Genomic DNA, 20,026 nt, shown 5'->3' with positions numbered 1-20,026 from the left:
CCTGTCAAAAATAAAAAAAAAATAAATAAATAAAAAAAATTTGTATAAGTGTGAGGATTGAATGAGTTAATATATCACGAGGCAATTAAAACACGCCCTAGCTCATAGAAGCTACTATGTATAGTACTAAATATTTTTGAAATATTGTGATATTTTTACAATCACGCATTTTCTATATTCATAAGTAGGAAAAATAAAAATAAATAAATGTGGGGGTGAAAACACAGGCAGTGTCTGACCATGCCAGATGTAATGCAAGGTTGGAACGAGAGCCTGAAGGTGTCAAAGGATCCTCTATGCGTACTTGAAAGGAATTAGCTGAAAGCAAAAGGTTGCTAAGGCTCATTCAGAAGAAATTAGAAACTATAACCATGACAGGAACTGACATTTAATGAACATTTACTATGGGTCAGATGTCCCAATTGTTTTGGAGCCCACAGAGGGACAAGGTTAATCTGGAGAGCAGCAAGAACATTATTTTCTTTGAGATTAGAACAAAGATTCTAGCCTCAACACTCTGAAATTATATATTAAATTTGGTGAGTGCGAACTTTTTTTTTCTTTTTTTAATAAACATGCTCTGAAGGTTTAGAGATCCCTCTAAGGCCAGCGACCCCGGGAGATGAAGACACTCCCCAATCCTGGTGAGGGATCCAGCCTCCGCCCTCCACCATTCGCGTCTGGTGCCAGAGGGAACTTCACCCCCCAGGCTCCGAGTTCAGGTCGCAGCCCCAAGCTCGCACCTCCTCGCCGCACCAGTCTACACCCGTTCCGAATGTCACTTCAAGGAAGTCTCCCGCGAGTCTTCCTGTTTGGGACTCTAGCTCTGACTCTCTACTCTTGCGTTTGTCAGGTGTCACCGAACGATAATCTCCACGAGTTCGTTCCCACCAGGATCAAACGATGCGGATCTGCGTCAGGCGCCTGCACGCAGTTTGGCAGCCGTCAGTGCTGTGCAATCACAGAGCGCTATTAATTTTCAGTACGAAGTGACTTTTAAAAGCGCCTTCCGAAGATCTGGTGCCCTGCGCACACAGCATCGCCCCGAAGGAACGAACGAGCGGCAGCGAGCGCTCCCCTCAGACCGAGGCTGCGTCGCCCGCTCCTTTTGTCTTTTCGTGGCATGAGAACTGTCATGGCGCCTTCCAGAAGAGGGAGAGGCCCTTCTTCGGGCCCAGCAGGACCCTCGGGGGCACCAGGACCGGCCGGGGGGCTGGACGTGGGCGAGCCCCACCTTGGGACGGAGAAGCCCGAGCCCCGCGCGGCGCCCGCGGCACTCGCCGTCGGGGAGGAGACCCGGTTGAGCAGCAGCCCGGCGAGCGGCCGCCCGGCGGGCACCGCCCCCCGCCGCCTTGTCCAATGGAAACCTGACGGCGCCGCGGCACCGCCCATCTGTTGGTCAGGACGCCGCGAGGGCGGGGCCCGCAGTTCGGTTGCGCTGCGGAGCGCAGCTGTGAGGGAGTCGCCGCGATCCGGGGCCCCGGAACCCGAGCTGGAGCTGAAGCGCAGGCTGCGGGGCGCGGAGTCGGGAGGTGAGCGCCCCGGGCGGTGGGGTCCCGGGAAGGGAGGGGTTCGCGAGAGGACAGAGGGATCGGTCTCCGAGGCCCGCTCGGGGCACCCGGTAGGCGGGTGCTGAGGCGGCCCTCTCCACTCGGCGCCCCGGGCTGGCCGAAGCTGAGGGGCCTGCTCGGCCCCGCGGCCGCCGCCCGGCGCTCCCTGGCCTCCCCGGCGTGGCGGCGGCGGCCCCGGAACTCTGCGGCGCGGCTCGGGAGGCCCCGGCGTTCGCTTGGAACTCGGGCTGCGAGAGGCGGGGCCGGCGGCGGGGGCGGGGGCGGGGGCGGCGGCGGCCGGGCGGCCTGCGGAAGCTGCGCGGCCCGGCCCGGCCTGCTCGCGGGCGGCGCGCCGGCGGCGCGGGGGCGTGGCCTGCGCCCTGACGCGCGGCGGGCCGGCCTTTGATGAGGTGGCCGCCGCGGGCCGCAGCGCCCCGCTGCCTCGCGGACGCCGCGCGGGGCGGACCTGTTGGAGTGCGCAGTTGGGAGGGCCTCTCTCCCTCCCCGGAGCTTGCTTTCCGTCCCGCGGCCTCCGAGGCTCGGCGGCGTTAAGGACAGCCGAGAGGCCCTGTGGCCTGGGAGCTGCGGCGAAGTTGACAGGCGGAGGGGGGCTGCGGTCGAATAAATCAAAGTCTCGGAGAAGAACTTTGCGGGTCCACTGCGCTGCTCCAGAGTGGACGCGCCTGGCATCCGAGGGTGGCGAGTCCCCCCCCGGTGGTTGGAAACGGGCCTTCCCATATGTGGCCTCTCTCTAACTTGGCAGCAGCCCCCGTGTTACCCAGGCTGCGTCTCCGATGGTGGGCGGCTGGACGCTCTTGGGCAGTGTCCTCATTTTGCCCACCGGGAGAAGACTGGGGAAGGGGGAGACAATACCATTCCAAGGGCTTCTGTCTGTGCCTGATGAAGGTTTGGCCTCTCCTGTGCTGCCCTAGTGTGGATGAGTGGGGGCCAGACGCTTCTTCAGATCTCATTGCTTTCAGTTCCAACAGCCTCGTGTTGGAATTCCACTGATGCTTACTGTTGTAATCTAGCCAGAAATTCGAGACGCATTCAGAGAATCCAGCTGCTCTGCAAGATGACTGATAGACTTTCTAACTGACACGTGCAGATAGCTGCCCTGGCTGGCCGAGTCTCTAGGATGGGCACAGACCTGGAAAATAACGCGGGACAAAGAGTGCCAGTTCTCTCTGATGGGCCTCATTGCCATTTGGTGGTCACTACAATGTCATCTAATAAAAACCTTATGGTTTGCCTTATGGTATATGTTGAGGGCAGATGTGGGCATCAGAGAGTTTTCTTTTTTCTTTCCTTTTTTTTTTTTTTTTTCTTTTTGAAGGTAGAAGAAAGAGAAAGTTTATTCATAGGTGAGGAGGCAGCAGACTTTTGAGTTTCAGGAACCATCATCCTGCTTGGTGAGGATGATCTGGGGTTTTTATGGAGGCTGCAGAGGGAGGGTGGGCTGCTGAACCAGGTGCTGAAGGCGGGTGTGGCTCTGTTCACTGGGTGGGTTGGACATCAGTGCAGTCCCTTGGGAACCGTCCTTGATGGCTTGACTTTATCAGGAGAATATAGGAGGGTACCTAAGTAGCTACAGAACATATTTGACTGAGATCTGAAAGAGGCAGATCATTATGTTAAGAGATTCTAGGCTTCATTAATTAGGATGATACTCAACCTAGAGCCCTGGCAGGATCAGGGGTCCCTATCTTTGCTCAAGAAAATAATTTTTTTAAGATTTATTTTATTTGAAAGGCGAAGTTAGGGAGAGAGAAAGACAGAGAAGCTCTTCTATCTACTGGTTCGCTCCCTAAATGGCCACAGCGGCGGGGTGGGGATGGAGGGGTGTGCCAGGCTGAAGCCAGAAGCTTCATCCAGGCCTCCTATGGGGGTGGCAGACTCAGGCATCTCCCACTGCTTCCCAGGCACATTCACAGGGAGCTGGATAGGAAGTGGAGCATTGCAGGTGGTGACTTACCCCGCTATGTCACAACTCTGGCCCCAAGAAAAGAATTTCAGCCGTGAGACAATAGAAGTGAGGTAGCAAAATTTAATGAAGAGAATACGCTTAGTAGGCCAGGTGGCATTTCAGGAGAAAACTGAGAGCTGAGAGTTCTAAAAAGAGCTGTGAGCTTTCAAATGATTTGTGTTGATTGGAGGCCTCTGGCACTCTGAACTTAGAGGAGCAAAGTTACTTCTCGGGTGTCACCTTCATATTGGAGAATGCTCCCTTGAGCCCAGCACACACAGGTTCCTACCCCTTCACACCTTAGTTCTTACAGAATACCATTCTGGGGTTGTCTGGTGATTTTTTGCACAGGGCAGTGATATTCCGCTTTCGAAAGTTTTCTCTTTTCAGGTAGCCATACTCCAGGAAAAAAGGTTACATTCTGTGCTACTTCTTGCCACAAAAGCTGCACCTTAACTTATTTGTGTCTTTTTTTATTATTATTATTTAAAAAAATTTTTTTTTAGTGGAAGGTAAAAGTAGCAAATTTTATTAAGGAAGGGCCATCCGTAAGGGCGGATGGGCACCTCTCTAGACAGGAGAGTGCCATTGCTCGGATGGGGGTGGGGGAGCAAGGTTACATGATTGAGTGGAAAGATTACACCTGGCCAGGCAGGCGGGCGGCTCAGCAGAGAGGCAGAGGGCTGAGTGTTTTTTTTTTTTTTTTTTTTTTTTTTTTTTTGACAGGCAGAGTGGACAGTGAGAGAGAGACAGAGAGAAAGGTCTTCCTTTGCCGTTGGTTCACCCTCCATTGGCCGCTGTGGCCGGTGCACCCCGCTGATCCAATGGCAGGAGCCAGGTACTTATCCTGGTCTCCCATGGGGTGCAGGGCCCAAGGACTTGGGCCATCCTCCCCTGCACTCCCTGGCCACAGCAGAGAGCTGGCCTGGAATAGGGGCAACCGGGACAGAATCTGGCGCCCCGACCGGGACTAGAACCTGGTGTGCCGGTGCCACAAGGCGGAGGATTAGCCTAGTGGGCCGCGGCGCTGGCTACCTTAACTTATTTGTACTTGAAATATTTAAGTCAGATCCAGTTCCACAGAGAATAAAAACTTGGAAACCTGTGAGCCATGTGAATGAAATGAAAGTAGGAAGCTTAGAGTTGTAAAGATCTGCCTTGAATCTGTGACTGTGTGTGTGTTGTGTTGTGTGCAGCTCATTTTTTTTTTTTTTTTTTTTTTTTTTTTTGACAGGCAGAGTGGACAGTGAGAGAGAGAGAGACAGAGAGAAAGGTCTTCCTTTTGCCGTTGGTTCACCCTCCAATGGCCGCCGCGGCCGGCGCGCTGCGGCCAGCGCACCGCGCTGATCCGATGGCAGGAGCCAGGAGCCAGGTGCTTTTCCTGGTCTCCCATGGGGTGCAGGGCCCAAGCACCTGGGCCATCCTCCACTGCACTCCCTGGCCACAGCAGAGGGCTGGCCTGGAAGAGGGGCAACCGGGACAGAATCCGGCGCCCCGACCGGGACTAGAACCTGGTGTGCCGGCGCCGCTAGGCGGAGGATTAGCCTAGTGAGCCGCGGCGCCGGCCAGCTCATTTGTTTTGTACATATTGTATCTCAAGCATCTGGCCCAGTGTTTGGCTCACAATAAACTATTTTATTTTATTTTTAAAATTATATATATGTATGTATATGTGTGTATATAAACACACACACACACATAAGTTTTGTTTGTTTGAAGGTCAGAGTTACAGAGAGGCAGAGGAAGAGAGAGAGGTCTTCCATCTGCTGGTTCACTCCCCAAATGGCCACAACAGCCAGAGCTGAGTTGATCTGAAGCCAGGAGCTTGGAGACTCTTCCAGGTCTCCCATGCAGTTGCAGGGGCCCAAGGACTTGGGCCAACTTCTGCTTTTCCAGGCCACAGCAGAGAGCTGGATGGGAAGTGGAGCAGCCAGGACTCGAACTGGCACCCATATGGGATGCTGGCACTGCAGGTGGCTGCCTTACATGCTATGCCACAGTGCCGGCCCCAATTTTCTTTATATTTTTAAAGATTCACTTTATTTATTTGAAAGAGTTATAGAGAGAGGTAGAGACAGAAAGAAAAGGTCTTCCATCTAATGGTTCAATCCCCAAATGGCTGCAATGACCAGAGCTGAGCTGATCTGAAGCCAGGAGCCAGGAACTTTTTCCAGGTCTCCTATGTGGGTGCAGGAGTCCAAGCACTTGGTCCATCTTCTACTGCTTTCCCAGGCCACAGCAGAGAGCTGGATGGGAAGTGGAGCAGCTGGGGCTCGAACTGGCACCCATATGGGATGCCTGGGCTTTAACCCGCTGCACCATAGCCCTGGCCCCACAATAAACCATTATAAACACTTCTTGAATGAATGAATGAATGAATGAATGAAAAACATTGCTAACCGAACCCATTTGCCACACTCACATCACAGGGAAGAGAGATGATCAGGGATGAAGTCACTAACCACAGCCAGTCATCTGGCTCAAAGGGAGCCTCACTATGGACTAGCAGGCCCCTTCTGTGCATAGGAGGGATGGATAGGGAATGCCAAGGTTAATTCTAGCTGGATAAGGTAGGCTGAGGGTGCTACAGGTCCACCTTTAGGAGCAGTCTGTGGAACACTTTGGAGTCTGGAGTCCCCTGTTCTGAATGGAGCCCATGTAGCTTAGTTCTTGAGCACAGTACAAATAGCAATGAATGGGGATTCAAAGGGCAGCCTGTTAGATGAGTATTTCCTTAGAAGGAATAGGGCACCCGATTTTGCTGTTCATTTGGAGCTCACTAAGGGGAGGTGATACTGCATAATCTTGAGTTTGCCGCTCCTGGGTGGGTCATCGTCAATGAAGAAAGCTCCCCTTTGCTACATTAGAGTTGAGACTGGTTAATGTTTTAGTATTTAAATAGGATGAATTCTGATTGTGCATTTAAAGGAAATGGAATATGTTATTTTCTTTTGAACCCACAGTGGGGTTATTAGGATTATTAAGTCTTTAGAGATCTACCCTGACCTCCGCCTTCTCCCTGTGTGCTTGGCCCCAACCAATGCAGGCCTGAGTGTTCATTCCAGCATGTCGGAGGGGGAGTCCCAGACAGTACTCAGCAGTGGCTCAGACCCAAAGGTAGAATCCTCATCTTCTGCTCCTGGCTTGACATCAGTGTCACCTCCTGTGACCTCCACGACCTCAGCTGCTTCCCCAGAAGAAGAAGAAGAAAGTGAAGATGAGTCTGAGATCTTGGAAGAGTCACCCTGTGGGCGCTGGCAGAAGAGGCGAGAAGAGGTGAGGTGATAATGTCCTTCTTGGGAGGTGACTTCTAAGAGCTGGAGGAACAGTCCCAAAGGGGCAGACCAGTCTGCAACAGGGTAGGGGTTAGAAGGCTATTGTAGTAGTACAATGGAGGTTTTGTGAATTAAATTTAATTCCCTTTCATTTAAATTTCTTCTCAGGTGAACCAGCGGAATGTACCAGGTATTGACAGTGCATACCTAGCCATGGATACAGAGGAGGGTGTAGAGGTTGTGTGGAATGAGGTGCAGTTCTCTGAGCGCAAGAACTACAAGCTGCAAGAGGTAGGTCATGGTGAAAGCGTGTAGCCTGGAGGCACTGCAACACCGGTGTTAAAGAGGCCTGCTGTTGGGGGTCTCTGTGAGCATATTGGGTTAGGTCATGTTGATAGCATTGGCTGGGGGGTAGGAAATGGCTTTTGAGGATTATGGAGGTGACTTGTGACCTCTGTTATCTGTCTCTTTGATCCCAGGAGAAGGTCCGTGCTGTGTTTGATAATCTGATTCAGTTGGAACATCTCAACATTGTTAAGTTTCACAAGTACTGGGCTGACATAAAAGAGAACAAGGCCAGGGTAAGAATTTTTGTCTTGGTATTTCCTGAACTTACTGCAAGTGACCAGCTGTGTTGATTGTTCCCTTTACCCTCAGAGATTGAAACAGGTAGTTTTGAAAGAGAACTAGTGTATCAGCTGTTGGTGGCAATGGAAGTAGGGCTGTATCTACCACCTATGCCTTTTGTCTGATTATGGGTAGGGCAGGAATGAATGAACTTTTGCTTCCTTCTCATGCTCTAATTACTTAGTAGTTTTTATTGTCCTAGAAGTGATGCCAAGAAAACATTTAATATATATCTGGTACATACATCACCAGTTAAGGGATTTTTACCATGAAGCCTTATAGTAAGTGTTTTGCCTTCTCAGGTCATTTTTATCACAGAGTACATGTCATCTGGGAGTCTTAAACAATTTCTGAAGAAGACCAAAAAGAACCACAAGACTATGAATGAAAAGGTATGGAGGGAGAGCAGACAGTTTTTGGCTAGTTGAGGGTTTAGAAGATTATGTTCATTATAAAGCTGATCAGGAACTGGAGGGAGCTGGTGGGGAGTTTGAGAGAGAGAATTCCTACTGACCCTTGGACCAAACTTTGTCCCAGGCTTGGAAGCGCTGGTGCACGCAAATCCTCTCTGCCCTAAGGTGAGTAGTACCTGGCCAGTTTTCTTCCCTGTTTCCTGATTTAGTTCCTCTAAACAGATTTCAGGGCACTACTCTGCTGTTCTGTTCTGCCTCTCCCTACTCTGAGTCATATTGGCAAGATTAGGTCCCCTATGGGTCCTTTAAAGGGTTCATCCTAACGCCCTAACCACTACACTGTCTCCTACCTCTTTCTCCTAGTGCTTATCCAGTTATTTAAATCATCAGGCATAATGGAGATTCAGAGTGTGGGGATTATCTGTATGGTGACCAGCAGGAGACCTGGATGGCCCTTGCTCCTTTTAACCCTTGGGTTCCCCCTGCCCTTAATTTCCCAGTGGCCCCTCTAACAGCCCAGTGCCCCCACAGCTACCTGCACTCCTGTGACCCCCCCATCATCCATGGGAACCTGACCTGTGACACCATCTTCATCCAGCACAACGGACTCATCAAGATTGGCTCTGGTGAGGGGAGGGAGAGGTTCTGGGCAGGGGAGCCTCGGGAATCTGGGGACCATGGGGGTAAGATGAAAGGATTTGGGGGAGAACAGAGCAAAAATCTGAGGTGTGGGCTGGTGATAAAAGAAAGGACTTACTAGGGGTGATTTGCTGGGAGAGTCCAGTCAGCAACGAGGGTACAGGGTGTATAATCTTGTATCTTTTTGGAGGGAAGGTGAGGTTAAAATAGAGATATTGATAGGAGGTTGGGAAAGAGCAAGAAATGGACGTGAGGTCTGATTTGAGCCTCGGGGCCAGACCCTACCAGAAGAAGTTCCAGACTGTGCCTGCTGTGAGTGCTTTCATTTGCTGTGTATCTGTGTGCAGTGTACGGCATTTCTGTGTGCTGTGTCTGCGTGTTGTTTGTGTGTCCATTTGTCTGGGGCTTGGCTGCTCCATCGCTCACAACTTTTCTCTGTTTTCCTCCCTCCCGCTTACGGGCTGCTCTGTTCCCAACAGTCTTTCATAGGATTTTTGCTAATGGTGAGAGCTCCCTCTGCCCCACTTGGGGCTCTGTTTGTGCTCCCTCTGCTCCCTTTGCGGCTGCCCAGTGCATGCAGTCGTGGGAGCAAGCCTTAATCCCCTCCCTCCCCTGCCTAATTATGCCTGCTTAGCTTCTGCCCTGCCAGCCCTAAACCTGCTCTCCCCTCCATAACCTGCTTGTTTCCTGTGGACTCTGCCTGGCTGGCTACTTACCTCCTCGATTCATACTCCCCCTCATCATCAGGCTGGCTCCCCACATCATCCTGTGCTCCCAGATTCTCTGTGACTTGTAGTCATTGTTTATGACCCAGTGAGTCCAAGGTGGCCTGGCCCTGGTTCCTCGTTCAGCCCTGTGGCCTGCAGTGTTGAGGAATAGGGGGTAGAACAGGCATCTAAAAAGTATGAGTAGGCTAAAAATAAAATGGGTTCAAGGATATTGGCTCAATTCTGAGCTATTTTTGAGTTTCAGCCAGCAAAGGTGGGTAAGAAGGAGGCTAGCTCCTTGGTTGTCAATGTTTCTTATTTTTCTTTATCCAAATTCCTGAGGTCTCCAAATGTCCCAGATTAGGAAGGGTTGCCTGTGTTTTTATGTTATTTTCAGGGTGGATGAAAAAAAAGTAAATCATATTTTCATGCTCATGGAGTAGATGCACCTGGGATTTGGCGAAGGTGAACAGGTCACAAGGGAAAGTTTTTCCTTAGACTGTGTTGCTCCTTGTCAGCCCTAACTCCCATGTATCTGTTAGTCTAGTACGGTGAATTTGTTGCTACTGAGTTAGGGACCTTACATTCATTTTATTTTTTTTTTTTTTTTTTTTTTTTTTTTTTTTTCTATTTTTGATAGGCAGAGTGGACAGAGAGAGAGACAGAGAGAGAAAGGTCTTCCTTTGCCGTTGGTTCACCCTCCAATGGCCGCCGCTGCAGCCGGCGCACCGCGCTGATCCGATGGCAGGAGCCAGGATCCAGGTGCTTTTTCCTGGTCTCCCATGGGGTGCAGGGCCCAAGCACCTGGGCCATCCTCCACTGCACTCCCTGGCCATAGCAGAGGGCTGGCCTGGAAGAGGGGCAACCGGGACAGAATCCGGCGCCCCGACCGGGACTAGAACCCGGTGTGCCGGCGCCGCAAGGTGGAGGATTAGCCTATTGAGCCACGGCGCCGGCGGGACCTTACATTCAAAGCAGTAGGCCTGAGAAAGGGAGGCAGGTGGTTTTCTCTTTGGCCCACGTATAGTTCAGGATAGGAAAGGGGATAGGCTTGTGCCTGTTGAGGGTTAGAAAGGAGACTTTAGGAGAGAATTTGGCTTTTGGGGACCTCTCTCTGCAGTGAGACTATACTTTGTTGATGGTGGTCAGATTGTGGGTGTCTCCCCTACTCCCAGTGGCTCCTGACACCATCAACAATCACGTGAAGACCTGTCGGGAAGAGCAGAAGAATCTACACTTCTTTGCGCCGGAGTACGGAGGTGAGGCCTCCTGGTTTGTCTGCCGTCCTCATCCCCCTGGTGTTGTCCCTCCTGACCTGAGGTAGGAGGTGATGTCACTTCAGGTCCTTCTCTGCGGCACAGAGGTGCCTGTCCCCTCCCCTCCTTCATCATCCTTGTCTCTGTCTCGTTTCCATCACTCCTGCCCCAGTGCTCTGACTCACCAAAGCCTTTTCTGTTCTCCATAGAAGTCACCAATGTGACAACAGCCGTGGACATCTACTCTTTCGGCATGTGTGCACTGGAGGTGAGGAGCCCAGAAGGGAGAGGAAGAGGGTCAGATTAGGAGATGGAAGGGAAATGGAGGAGACGGTGAGGGGTTGAGGGAGCAGTCAGGGAGCACCGAGGTCCTTAGGTCTCTTCCTGCTTGCTCCTCCTCGCCGCAGATGGCAGTGCTGGAGATTCAGGGCAACGGGGAGTCCTCCTATGTGCCGCAGGAAGCCATCAGCAGTGCCATCCAGCTTCTAGAAGACCCGCTACAGAGGGTAAGGAGCTTCAGGATCCCTTCCTTCTTTCCTTCCTTCTATCAAAACACGTGCATAGCTTTATTCACCTACTGAGAGCTAACCTTTTCACAGAGATTAGGATTACTTTCTTCAACTGGTTTCCGAATGTCTAAAGCTTCCTTCCCCCCCTCTAAGATTTACTTACTACAGAGATCTGCTGGTTCATTCTCCAAATGGCCACAATGGCCAGGGCTGGGCCAGGCCAAAGCAAGAAGCCTGGATGGAACTCCATCCAGGTCTCCCATGTGGGCAGCAGGGTCCCGAGCACTTGGGCCATCTTCCACTGCTTTCTCAGGCACATTAGCAGGGAGCTGGATAGGAAGTGGAGCAGCTAGGACTTGAACCTGTGCGCATACGGGATGCTGGCATCACAGGTTGCTGCTGAACCTGCTGCACCACAATGCTGATCCCAAGCTTTTCTTCTCTCTACCTATGAGACTATGAGGATACTTCAAAACGATGGAGAAATGGAATAAAAATCTTCCTGGTGGTTAAGATGCAGGTTAGGGGCGGCGCCGCGGCTCACTAGGCTAATCCTCCACCTGCGGTGCCGGCACCCTGGGTTCTAGTCCTGGTCAGGGTGCCGGATTCTGTCCCGGTTGCTCCTCTTCCTGTCCAGCTCTCTGCTGTGGCCAGGGAGTGCAGTGGAGGATGGCACAAGTGCTTGGGCCCTGCACCCCATGGAGACCAGGAGAAGCACCTGGCTCCTGCCTTCGGATCAGTGTGGTGTGCCAGCCACAGTGTGCTGGCTGCAGCAGCCACTGGGGGGTGAACTAATGGCAAAAGGAAGACCTTTCTCTCTGTCTCTCTCTCACTGTCCACTCTGCCTGTCAAAAAATTTTTTTAAAGAAAGATGCAGGCTAGGATGCCCACTTCAGACTGAACCCCCATCCCAATGCTGAACTGGACTATGCCCTATATTGGAGTACCTGGCTTTGGCTCCTGATTCCAGAGTCTGCATTAATAGGTGCTGGTTCAAGTACTTGTGTTCCTGCCACCTGTGTGGAGACCTGGATTGAGTTCCTGGCTCCTGGCTTTAGCCTGGCTCACCTCTGGCTGTTACCGGCAACTGGGGGGTGATTCGGTAGATAGGAGATCCCTGCATCTCTCACTGCCTCTTAAAAAAAAAGATATATTTATTTATATTTACATTAAATATATAGTGGCTTTACCTGCTACACCACAGCACTGGCCTCCCATGCATAGTTTTTTAGAGTACACATTTCCAAGAACTTTTTGAAGACTCCTTCATGTATATGCTCTCTTCTAAGAGCAAAAGAACAGAAAGCAGAAAGGAAAGACAGCATTTCCCTAGGAGGGGTGTACTGTGTGTGTGTGCATACACAGGCTAGGGTTCAGGTGGTCAACAGTGCGGTTCAAAATGATGCTAAGTTTGTCTGCATGAAGGTAAACTGATGGTTATTTCAGGCAGTTGCTATAACTCAGACAACTGTCTTGACATTCTAAAGCAAATTAATCAGTTTGAATTAATCAAATAAGTTATTTGGGATTTTATATAGTTTAGTTAGGGAGGGTGCCTTTAAATAATGAGTGAAGATTTAAAGATAAAAGGGTTATGAATCAGTAGATACACTAAGTAGAGGCTGGACAGAAGGACCAAACAAAAGTACTTTGTAGCTCATTAGAGAAGTAAATAGGTACAGGAGAGAAAAGAAGGAAGATAGGGGAGGCCCAGTTCAGCACTGGGATGGGATTCGGTCTGAAGATTAGATGTGTTGTTTTGTCGTCTCGTTGGCCTTCAAGCCTGAAAGTAGGAAAGCAGATTGTCACGAGACTTAGCAGGAGGTAGAAACAGGAAGGAGATGGGAGATTAGAGGAAGTATAGGAAATCCAGTGAATTTAACGTGCTGGACAAAGGAAACTGTGATACTAGTCTCGGGAAATGGAAAGGATGGTGATTTTGACTCCGGTGGGTACATTTTGGAACCGTGGCTAAATGTGGCAAAGGTTGGAAAAGAAGGGATGCAGTGAGTGGGCAAAAAAGCAGAGGTAAAAAACCAAGAAACAGAAACATGAACTTGAAACATAAGTCATTGAACATGATTTGAACTTTAAAAAAACTGTGGTTGGAGAGCAGAAAAATAATCAAAACCAGACAGTGAATGATACTTTCACATCGCATCTTACGTTTTTGACGATCCTTTCAGGTATGTTTAACAACGTGTGTTTTCAGCAGGTGCTGAGCACCCAGTTGGTGCAACGCCTTGTGCTAATAAGCATCTGGGAACTGTACAGATGAGCGTAGTGGGAGGCTTGCCAGATGCCTGCCCTAAATCCTGTCTCTTCCCAGGAGTTTATTCAGAAGTGCCTGCAGCCTGAGCCTGCTCGCAGACCAACAGCTAGAGAGCTGCTGTTCCACCCAGCGCTGTTTGAAGTGCCCTCCCTCAAACTCCTCGCTGCCCACTGCATTGTCGGACACCAGCGTGAGTTCCCTTGGTCCTGCAAGGAGTTTCCCCCTCTGGAGACTTGGGACTGTCACCGGCATGCTGTCTTTTCTACTTCCCAAGGGAGCCTTTACCCCTGTGGCTCTTTGCCTGCTGTGACACGATCAGTGTTCGTCTGTAACATCCCACCCCGTCATGCCCTCCAGACATGATCCCAGAGAACGCATTGGAGGAGATCACCAAAAACATGGACACCAGCGCTGTACTGGCTGAAATCCCTGCAGGACCAGGAAGAGAACCAGTGCAGACTTTGTGAGTGGCTGTCTGGGGGGACATAAAGGACAGATGGGTCACTGCTACTCCGAGGCTTTGTAAACGGCCCCTCCTCAGGGAGAGGTCACATCTGCCACTCTGCCTGCGTCCTTCCCTGCATCTGCTTTCTCCGCTCTCTCGCAGGTACTCGCAGTCTCCAGCTCTGGAGTTAGATAAATTCCTTGAAGACGTCAGGTGAGAGAAGAGTGAGGAGGAAGCAGGGCTTGGTGTCAAGGCCTCACGGAGCCCACGTGACCTGTCCTAATCTCCTCCCAGGAATGGGATCTACCCTCTGACGGCCTTTGGGCTGCCTCGGCCGCAGCAGCCACAGCAGGAGGAGGTGACATCCCCTGTGGTGCCCCCCTCTGTCAAGACTCCAACACCCGAGCCAGCAGAGGTGGAGACGCGCAAGGTGGGGGCTCTGGGAGCCTGGCTGTCTTCAGGTCAGAGAGGGAGACAGGACTCAGAGGAGGCGGATCCAAGAATGCATTTCTGTTCCCTGGCAGCCGGGGCCTGTGGGCTGGAAAGGCTTCAGGAGTTAGGGTTTTTACTGACAGGCGTCTAACTGGGTTTTTTATTTTTTGCTGACTGCGTCCCTCTGCCTAGGGGTGAGCCTTTCTGTCCTCTCTTGTAGGTGGTGCTGATGCAGTGCAACATTGAGTCGGTGGAGGAGGGAGTCAAACACCACGTAAGGCTCAGGGCTGGGGCTGCGGGCTGGGCGGGCTGGGCGGCCGGGGTGGCAGCAGGGGCCCCACTTCCTCACTGTCCTGTTCTCCAGCTGACGCTTCTGCTGAAGCTGGAGGACAAACTGAACCGGCACCTGAGCTGTGACCTGATGCCAAGTGAGTCTCTCCTTTCCGGCGGGGGCTGCAGAGTCTGCGAGCTGTGTCTCGGAGGGCCGAGGTCTGGGGTGGGACAGAGTCGCTCAGAATGAGCATCTTAGCCCGAGGTAGCGGGTGGGCCCGCCAGGCCTGCCTCGCTGCCGCACCCGCTCACCCTGCCCCGTTTCGCTGCCAGATGAGAGCATCCCCGAGCTGGCGGCCGAGCTGGTGCAGCTGGGCTTCATCAGTGAGGTGAGGGCTGCCTTCCTCGCCCGCCCGCCGCCCGCCGCCCGCCGCTGCCTCCGTGCCTCTCCCCCGCCCCTCCTCACGGCGTCTTCTCTCCCAGGCTGACCAGAGCCGGCTGACTTCTCTGCTGGAGGAGACCCTGAACAAGTTCAACTTTGCCAGGAACAGTACCCTCAACTCAGCCGCTGTCACCGTCTCCTCTTAGAGCTGACTCGGGCCAGGCCCCTCCCTGAGCTGTGGCTGTCCCCGACTGCTGCGGCCCTCCTGCCCCTTGTCCCCCGTCAGTATTACCCTTGAAGCCCCTCCTCTCCTTCATTATTCAGGAGGGCTCTGGGGGCGCCCTGGTTCTGAGCACCACCCCGCCCTCGCCCTCCCCTCCTCCCCTCTGCACTTTGTTTACTTGTTTTGCACAGACGTGGGCCTGGGCCTTCTCAGCAGCCGCCGTCTAGCTGCGGGCTCGTTGCTGACCTGCCAGCTCCCGGCCAGCCTGTGTGGAAAGGCGCCCACGGGCACTGGGGGGCTGCATTCTACAATCCCGCGGGGGCGGCCGGGCGGGAGAGCAAGGTGGTGCTGCAGTGGTGGCCCTGGGGGGCCATTCGATTCGCCTCAGTTGCTGCTGTAATAAAAGTCTACTTTTTGCTACGAGCGTCCTGTGTGCGTGTCTGTGTGTGTGCGCGTGCGCGCCCAGCCCGCTAGGTGTAGCCGCGGAGCCAGCGGCCGGCGCGGGGGTTGGGCCTCAGGTGGCGATGGGCGGGGCGGGCGCGACGGGCCGGCCGGGGCCTGGACCCAGGTAGACGGCCGGGCCGTGGGCCGCCGGCGCTCTGCGGGGGGACAGGATGCGGTGCTGCCGTCTCTGCACGTTCGGTAACTTCCGCCTCCTTCCCTGGCGAGCGAGGGGTCCACCCTACGGCCCGCGGTTGGCCCGCTCGGCGCCGCGAGCCCGGGCCTCTCGCTCCCGCCTGCCTGGTTCAGACCTGCCCCTCCCCCGTGCCTTGCAGACGCCGCCCGAGGGCCCCGGCGGCTCATGCGTGTGGGCCTCGCGCTGATCCTGGTAGGCCACGTGAACCTGCTGCTGGGGGCCGTACTGCACGGCACCGTCCTGCGGCACGTGGCCAACCCCCGCGGAGCCATCACGCCCGAGTACACCACCGCCAACGTCATCTCCGTGGTCTCGGGGCTGCTGGTGAGCGCGGGGCGGGGGCGGGGGCGGGGAGTGGGCGCAGTCGCGCTGGGAGCCCAGCGCGCCAAAGGCTTGGTGTCTTCCGCAGAGTGTTTCCGTGGGACTTGTGGCCCTCTTGGTATCCAAGAACCTCCTGCGCCCTGCCCTGGTGAGAGGGGACTTCAGGGATATGGGGGCTGACAGCATCATCCATCAGTGGGCGAGAGGAGCCTGAAGTGGAGAAACTGAGGCTGGTAGTCCTTGAGCGTTCCCGGGCCCGGCCGCTCACGCCCGTCTTTTCTCCCTGCCAGCACTGGGCCCTGCTGGCACTCGCGCTGGTGAACCTGCTCCTGTCCGCCGCCTGCTCCTTGGGCCTCCTCCTTGCCGTGTCGCTCACCGTGGCCAACGGTGGCCGCCGTCTTATGGCTGACTGCCACCCGGTACCACCCGATGAGGGGCCTGGACACACTGACTGCCCCTTTGACCCCACGAGAATCTATGTTAGTGTATTCTCTTCCTTCTCGCAGTCCACAACAACTTGGCCCTGCCCTGCTCCTGCTCAGTCCCGAGTTTCCTTCTGCTTTTCAGGAAACAGCCCTGGCCCTCTGGATCCCTTCTTTGCTCATGTCCGCCGCGGAGGCCGCTCTGTCCGGCAGCTGCTGCGTGGCTGCACTCACCCTCCGGGGAGTTGGGCCCTGCAGGAAGGAGGGGCTTCAGGGGCAGGTGAGCAGGGGCAACAGGAAAGGCTCATTCAACACAGCCTCTCGCAGGGCCCGGGGACTAACTCCGTCTTCTTCTGTAGCTGGAGGAACTGACAGAGTTTGCACCTCCTAAACGTAAAAGGCACGAAAACGTACAGCTGCTGGGCCAAAGTCAGGAAATCCAGGCATCGCAGAAAAGCTGGGCTTAGGACAGGTACTGGGCACCACGGGCAGGGACCGGGCCAGCCCTGCCTCCCTTCTGACCTGGCCGGTTCTTCCCTCTTTCAAACAGGCGCTGTTCCATGGCTCGGTCCCTGCACAAGGGTGTCCCTCTGAGCGAGGGGCCCTGAACCAGGATGATGTGAACCATAGTAATAAAAGAACTTCTCTTTTCTTCTTTCTGATTCCTTGTAGGGGAAAGGGCGCCGTGCTGGTGTTGGGGGACTGATCAAGGCATCCTGTGGTCTTAGTTACTATAATACAAAACTTTAATGAGGGCAGGCCCTGCCCCTGCCCCAGTCCAGCAGTCACTGGAAGGAGAAGCTGGTGCTGGGGAGCCCGCCACACCACTGACTGATGAATTTCAGCACGTCCTGGCACACGGGGCTGTGGGACGTCTGTAGGCAGGTGGACAGAACGAGAGAGGCAGTCATTAATGCGAGAACATTCCCGACGCAAAGAAAACCCGCTCCGGCTCAGTGTCACGGGCAGCTGCTCTCCCCGCCCTCGCTCTTCAAGCCTCCCTCGCTAACCTTAATGGCCATAAGGAATTTATTCCAGTTGTCCTTGTTGGCGGCCTTCCCTGGCCGCTTAAATTCAATTTTGTTCCTTAGAATGGGGTAACCTGTGGAGGAAGGAAAGAGGGATGGAACGGGGTTTGAGAGCCCCAGGGGCGAGAGGAGAGCAGCCCAGGGCAGGGGGAGAGGAGGGTCCCATCTTTGCACCTAGAGGGAAATGACTGCTTCCTCTTCCTGCTTCCCCCTTCCTTCCGCCTGCGCAGTGGGGTTCTGTACCTGTGATGAGGCAGGGCAGTGCCCGGACACCAGTGTTCGCTGCCACCAGGGAGGCCTCGTAGGCGCCTCGCTCATCACGGGGCAGAACCTGCTCCAGCCGCTGGTCCATGGAGACTGTGAGCACCCAGTCTCGAACCTCTTCTCTCTGGGCCTCCTGGGAAGGACAGGGAGCAGCCCCTCCCCTCCGTAAGGAAGGAGAGGGCAGGGCCAGGCAAGTGGGAGTGGCGGGGGGGGGGGGCTAAGCTGCGTCCTGTCCAACAGCCTTAGCCATGCTCGGTCCTGCGTGGTCGGGGGGACACAGTCCCAGCCTTGTATTTCGTCGCCCTCCCTCCTCAATGTCCTCACACTGGCGTGGTTGTGTCTGCGTCCAGCCCTGCGCCCTTACCGGAACGTGCTGTTTGGCTGGAAGCGGCACCTCGAAAGGAATGTCTGTATCTTGAAAATCAGAGTGGTCTAGGGCATCCAGAGTCCCTTCCTCAATTGCCTGCGGCAAAGCAGGCAACCGTGAGACAGGCGAGCGTGTGACAGCAACACCTCCCGACCTCTGGGCACCACCTCCCAACTCACGTCCGTCAGGTCCAAAAAGCGGTTGAGGAAGATGAAGGCCATGTTCTCCCAGCCAACTGCCTGCAGCAGGGAGAAGCTGTAAATGGGACTGAGCAAGCTGGGCTTGGGTTCTGCTTCTGTAGGACTTGGGGCGGGGGCGGGGGTGGGAGGCGGGAGGCAGGAAGACGGGAGAGAACCACGTCCCCCCCGCCGTCTCGGCCCTGGCACTCAGCTGTGCTGTGCACGCGCAGAATTTCTGGGTAGTCTATTTTCCACTCTCACTTCCTCATCTGCCAGCCCCACCCTTCCTTGCCCAGCGCACCTTGGCGGCAGTGCCTGCTTCATAGAAGGCCTTGTCTGCAGGTAGGAGCTGGGTGTGACGCAGGAGGGAGACGGAGAGCCTGGCAGCCACTGTTTCCTGTGGATTCCAGCCCCAGGGTTAGGATGCCGGTTCCACAGTGACTGGCGCCAGGCTCGGGGTCCCAGAGCTGGGGCAGCCGCGGAACTGGACAAGCAGCGGTGGCTATACGCTGCTCCGAGTCTCATGCCCTTCTGCATCACTGGCTTTTTTATTTGTGCAAGAGAACGGGCATCGGTGATTTCTAAGGTTCCTCCCACTTCTAGAATCCTGTCCTCTAAATACATGAGATAAACATACAGTCAACTATCACAAACAAGCCGGAAGTACGCATACATTGTAAGAGATGAATCCAGAAATCATGGGATTTGAATGTCTGAACAGCCAGGCTGGAGCTGTGTGGGTGCAGCCCCACGGTCAGAGCAGTATAGAAAGAAAACTCCCAGGGGCCGGTGCTGTGGCGCAGCGGGTAACACCCTGGCCTGAAGCGCCGGCATCTCATATGGGCACTGGTTTGGAACCTGAATGCTCCACTTCCGATCCAGCTCTGTTACCGCCTGAGAAAGCAGTAGAAGATGGCCCAAGTGCTTGGGCCCCTGCATCCACATGGGGGACCTGGAAGAAGCTCCTGGCTCCTGGCTTTGGATTGGTGCAGCTCTGGCCATTGTGGCCATCTGGGGAGTGAGCCAGCAGATGGAAGACCTCTCTCTCTGTCTCTACCTCTCTCTGTAACTCCTTCAAATAAATAAAATAATAAATCTTTAAAAAATCCCTTCAGCAAGGCTCAAAGATTGATTAAAAGACTGATTAGAGAGACAAGAAGCTAAAAGAGGTGGAAGGTGCTGTGGCGTAGTGGGTAAAGCCGCCATTTGCAGTGCCAGCATCCCATATGGGTGCCAGTTCGAGTTCCAGCTGCTCCACTTCCAATCCAGCTCTCTGCTGTGTCCTGGGAAAGCAGTAGAAGGTGGCCCAACTCTTTGGGCTCCTGCACCCATGTGGGAGACTGGGAGGAGGCTCCAGGCTCCTGGCTTTGGATCAGCGTAGCTCTGGCCATTGCGGCCAATTGGGGAGTGAACCAGTGGATGAAAGTCCTCTCCCCCTCCCTCTCCCTCTCCCTCTCCCTCTCCCTCTTCCTCTCTCTGCCTCTCCTCTCTCTGTGTAACTCTTTCAAATAAATAAATCCATCTTAAAAAAAAAAAAAAAAGTGGAGAAGTTGGAGCCCACAGGCCTGGGGACTCAGAGCTTGGGTTCCTTCCACCTCACGCCCCTGAAGGCGTCCTCGGCTGCTCCTCCCCCTGCCCGTCTCACCAGCTGTTTGACGCTCTGGGCAGCGGAGCGCGTGGCGTAGTAATGAGCGATCAGCAGCATCGTCTCAAACTCCTCATGGGCCGGGGAGTTGGCCTCGCTGGACTTCACCAGGTTCTCACACTAGGGAAGGAAGGGAGAGTGGGGCCGGCGCTGTGGCACAGCGGGTAGGCCGTCGTCCGTGACGCCAGCAAATCCCG

General features: G+C 54.2%; 3 protein-coding genes across 4 annotated transcripts in view; 2 read left to right on the top strand and 1 right to left on the bottom strand.

Moving 5' to 3' along the window:
• Nucleotides 1-1,404: 1,404 nt before the first annotated feature.
• Nucleotides 1,405-15,390, top strand: NRBP1 (nuclear receptor binding protein 1). Of its 2 annotated transcripts, XM_051843062.2 has the most exons (19): nt 1,405-1,532; nt 6,563-6,792; nt 6,960-7,082; nt 7,271-7,372; nt 7,721-7,810; nt 7,956-7,996; nt 8,363-8,457; nt 8,950-8,973; nt 10,353-10,436; nt 10,643-10,701; nt 10,841-10,939; nt 13,272-13,404; nt 13,572-13,677; nt 13,822-13,872; nt 13,954-14,089; nt 14,312-14,365; nt 14,456-14,519; nt 14,695-14,750; nt 14,845-15,390. In XM_051843062.2, the coding sequence occupies exons 2-19, from the start codon at nt 6,583-6,585 to the stop codon at nt 14,947-14,949; spliced, it is 1,632 nt and encodes a 543-aa protein (XP_051699022.1). In that variant the 5' UTR covers nt 1,405-1,532; nt 6,563-6,582; the 3' UTR covers nt 14,950-15,390. The 2 variants fall into 2 exon arrangements, with proteins under 2 accessions (XP_051699022.1, XP_051699023.1); XM_051843063.2 differs by lacking the exon at nt 8,950-8,973.
• A 65-nt stretch (nt 15,391-15,455) lies between these two features.
• Nucleotides 15,456-16,997, top strand: KRTCAP3 (keratinocyte associated protein 3). Its single transcript, XM_002709802.5, has 7 exons — nt 15,456-15,608; nt 15,743-15,927; nt 16,013-16,072; nt 16,215-16,403; nt 16,492-16,626; nt 16,706-16,818; nt 16,897-16,997. Exons 1-6 carry the CDS (start codon nt 15,581-15,583, stop codon nt 16,811-16,813), a joined length of 705 nt encoding a protein of 234 aa, XP_002709848.2. The 5' UTR covers nt 15,456-15,580; the 3' UTR covers nt 16,814-16,818; nt 16,897-16,997.
• Nucleotides 16,998-17,070: 73 nt separating this feature from the next.
• The window catches only part of IFT172 (intraflagellar transport 172), a 42,785-nt gene continuing 39,829 nt past the window's right edge, over nt 17,071-20,026 (bottom strand). Inside the window, exons 42-48 of the mRNA XM_002709949.5 lie at nt 19,830-19,949; nt 18,486-18,581; nt 18,185-18,244; nt 18,003-18,101; nt 17,618-17,771; nt 17,357-17,448; nt 17,071-17,221 (exon numbers count right to left, since the gene is read on the bottom strand). Coding sequence (XP_002709995.2) covers nt 17,132-17,221; nt 17,357-17,448; nt 17,618-17,771; nt 18,003-18,101; nt 18,185-18,244; nt 18,486-18,581; nt 19,830-19,949 — 711 coding nt within the window. The 3' untranslated portion in view covers nt 17,071-17,131. The remainder of the gene's footprint in view (nt 17,222-17,356; nt 17,449-17,617; nt 17,772-18,002; nt 18,102-18,184; nt 18,245-18,485; nt 18,582-19,829; nt 19,950-20,026) is intronic.

Source organism: Oryctolagus cuniculus, chromosome 2 (assembly GCF_964237555.1).
Source record: "Oryctolagus cuniculus chromosome 2, mOryCun1.1, whole genome shotgun sequence".
In the NCBI taxonomy this organism is placed as follows: Eukaryota; Metazoa; Chordata; class Mammalia; order Lagomorpha; family Leporidae; genus Oryctolagus; species Oryctolagus cuniculus.
The sequence above is the reverse complement of the archived record's forward strand: the minus strand, read 5'-3'. Positions and strand labels throughout refer to the sequence as shown.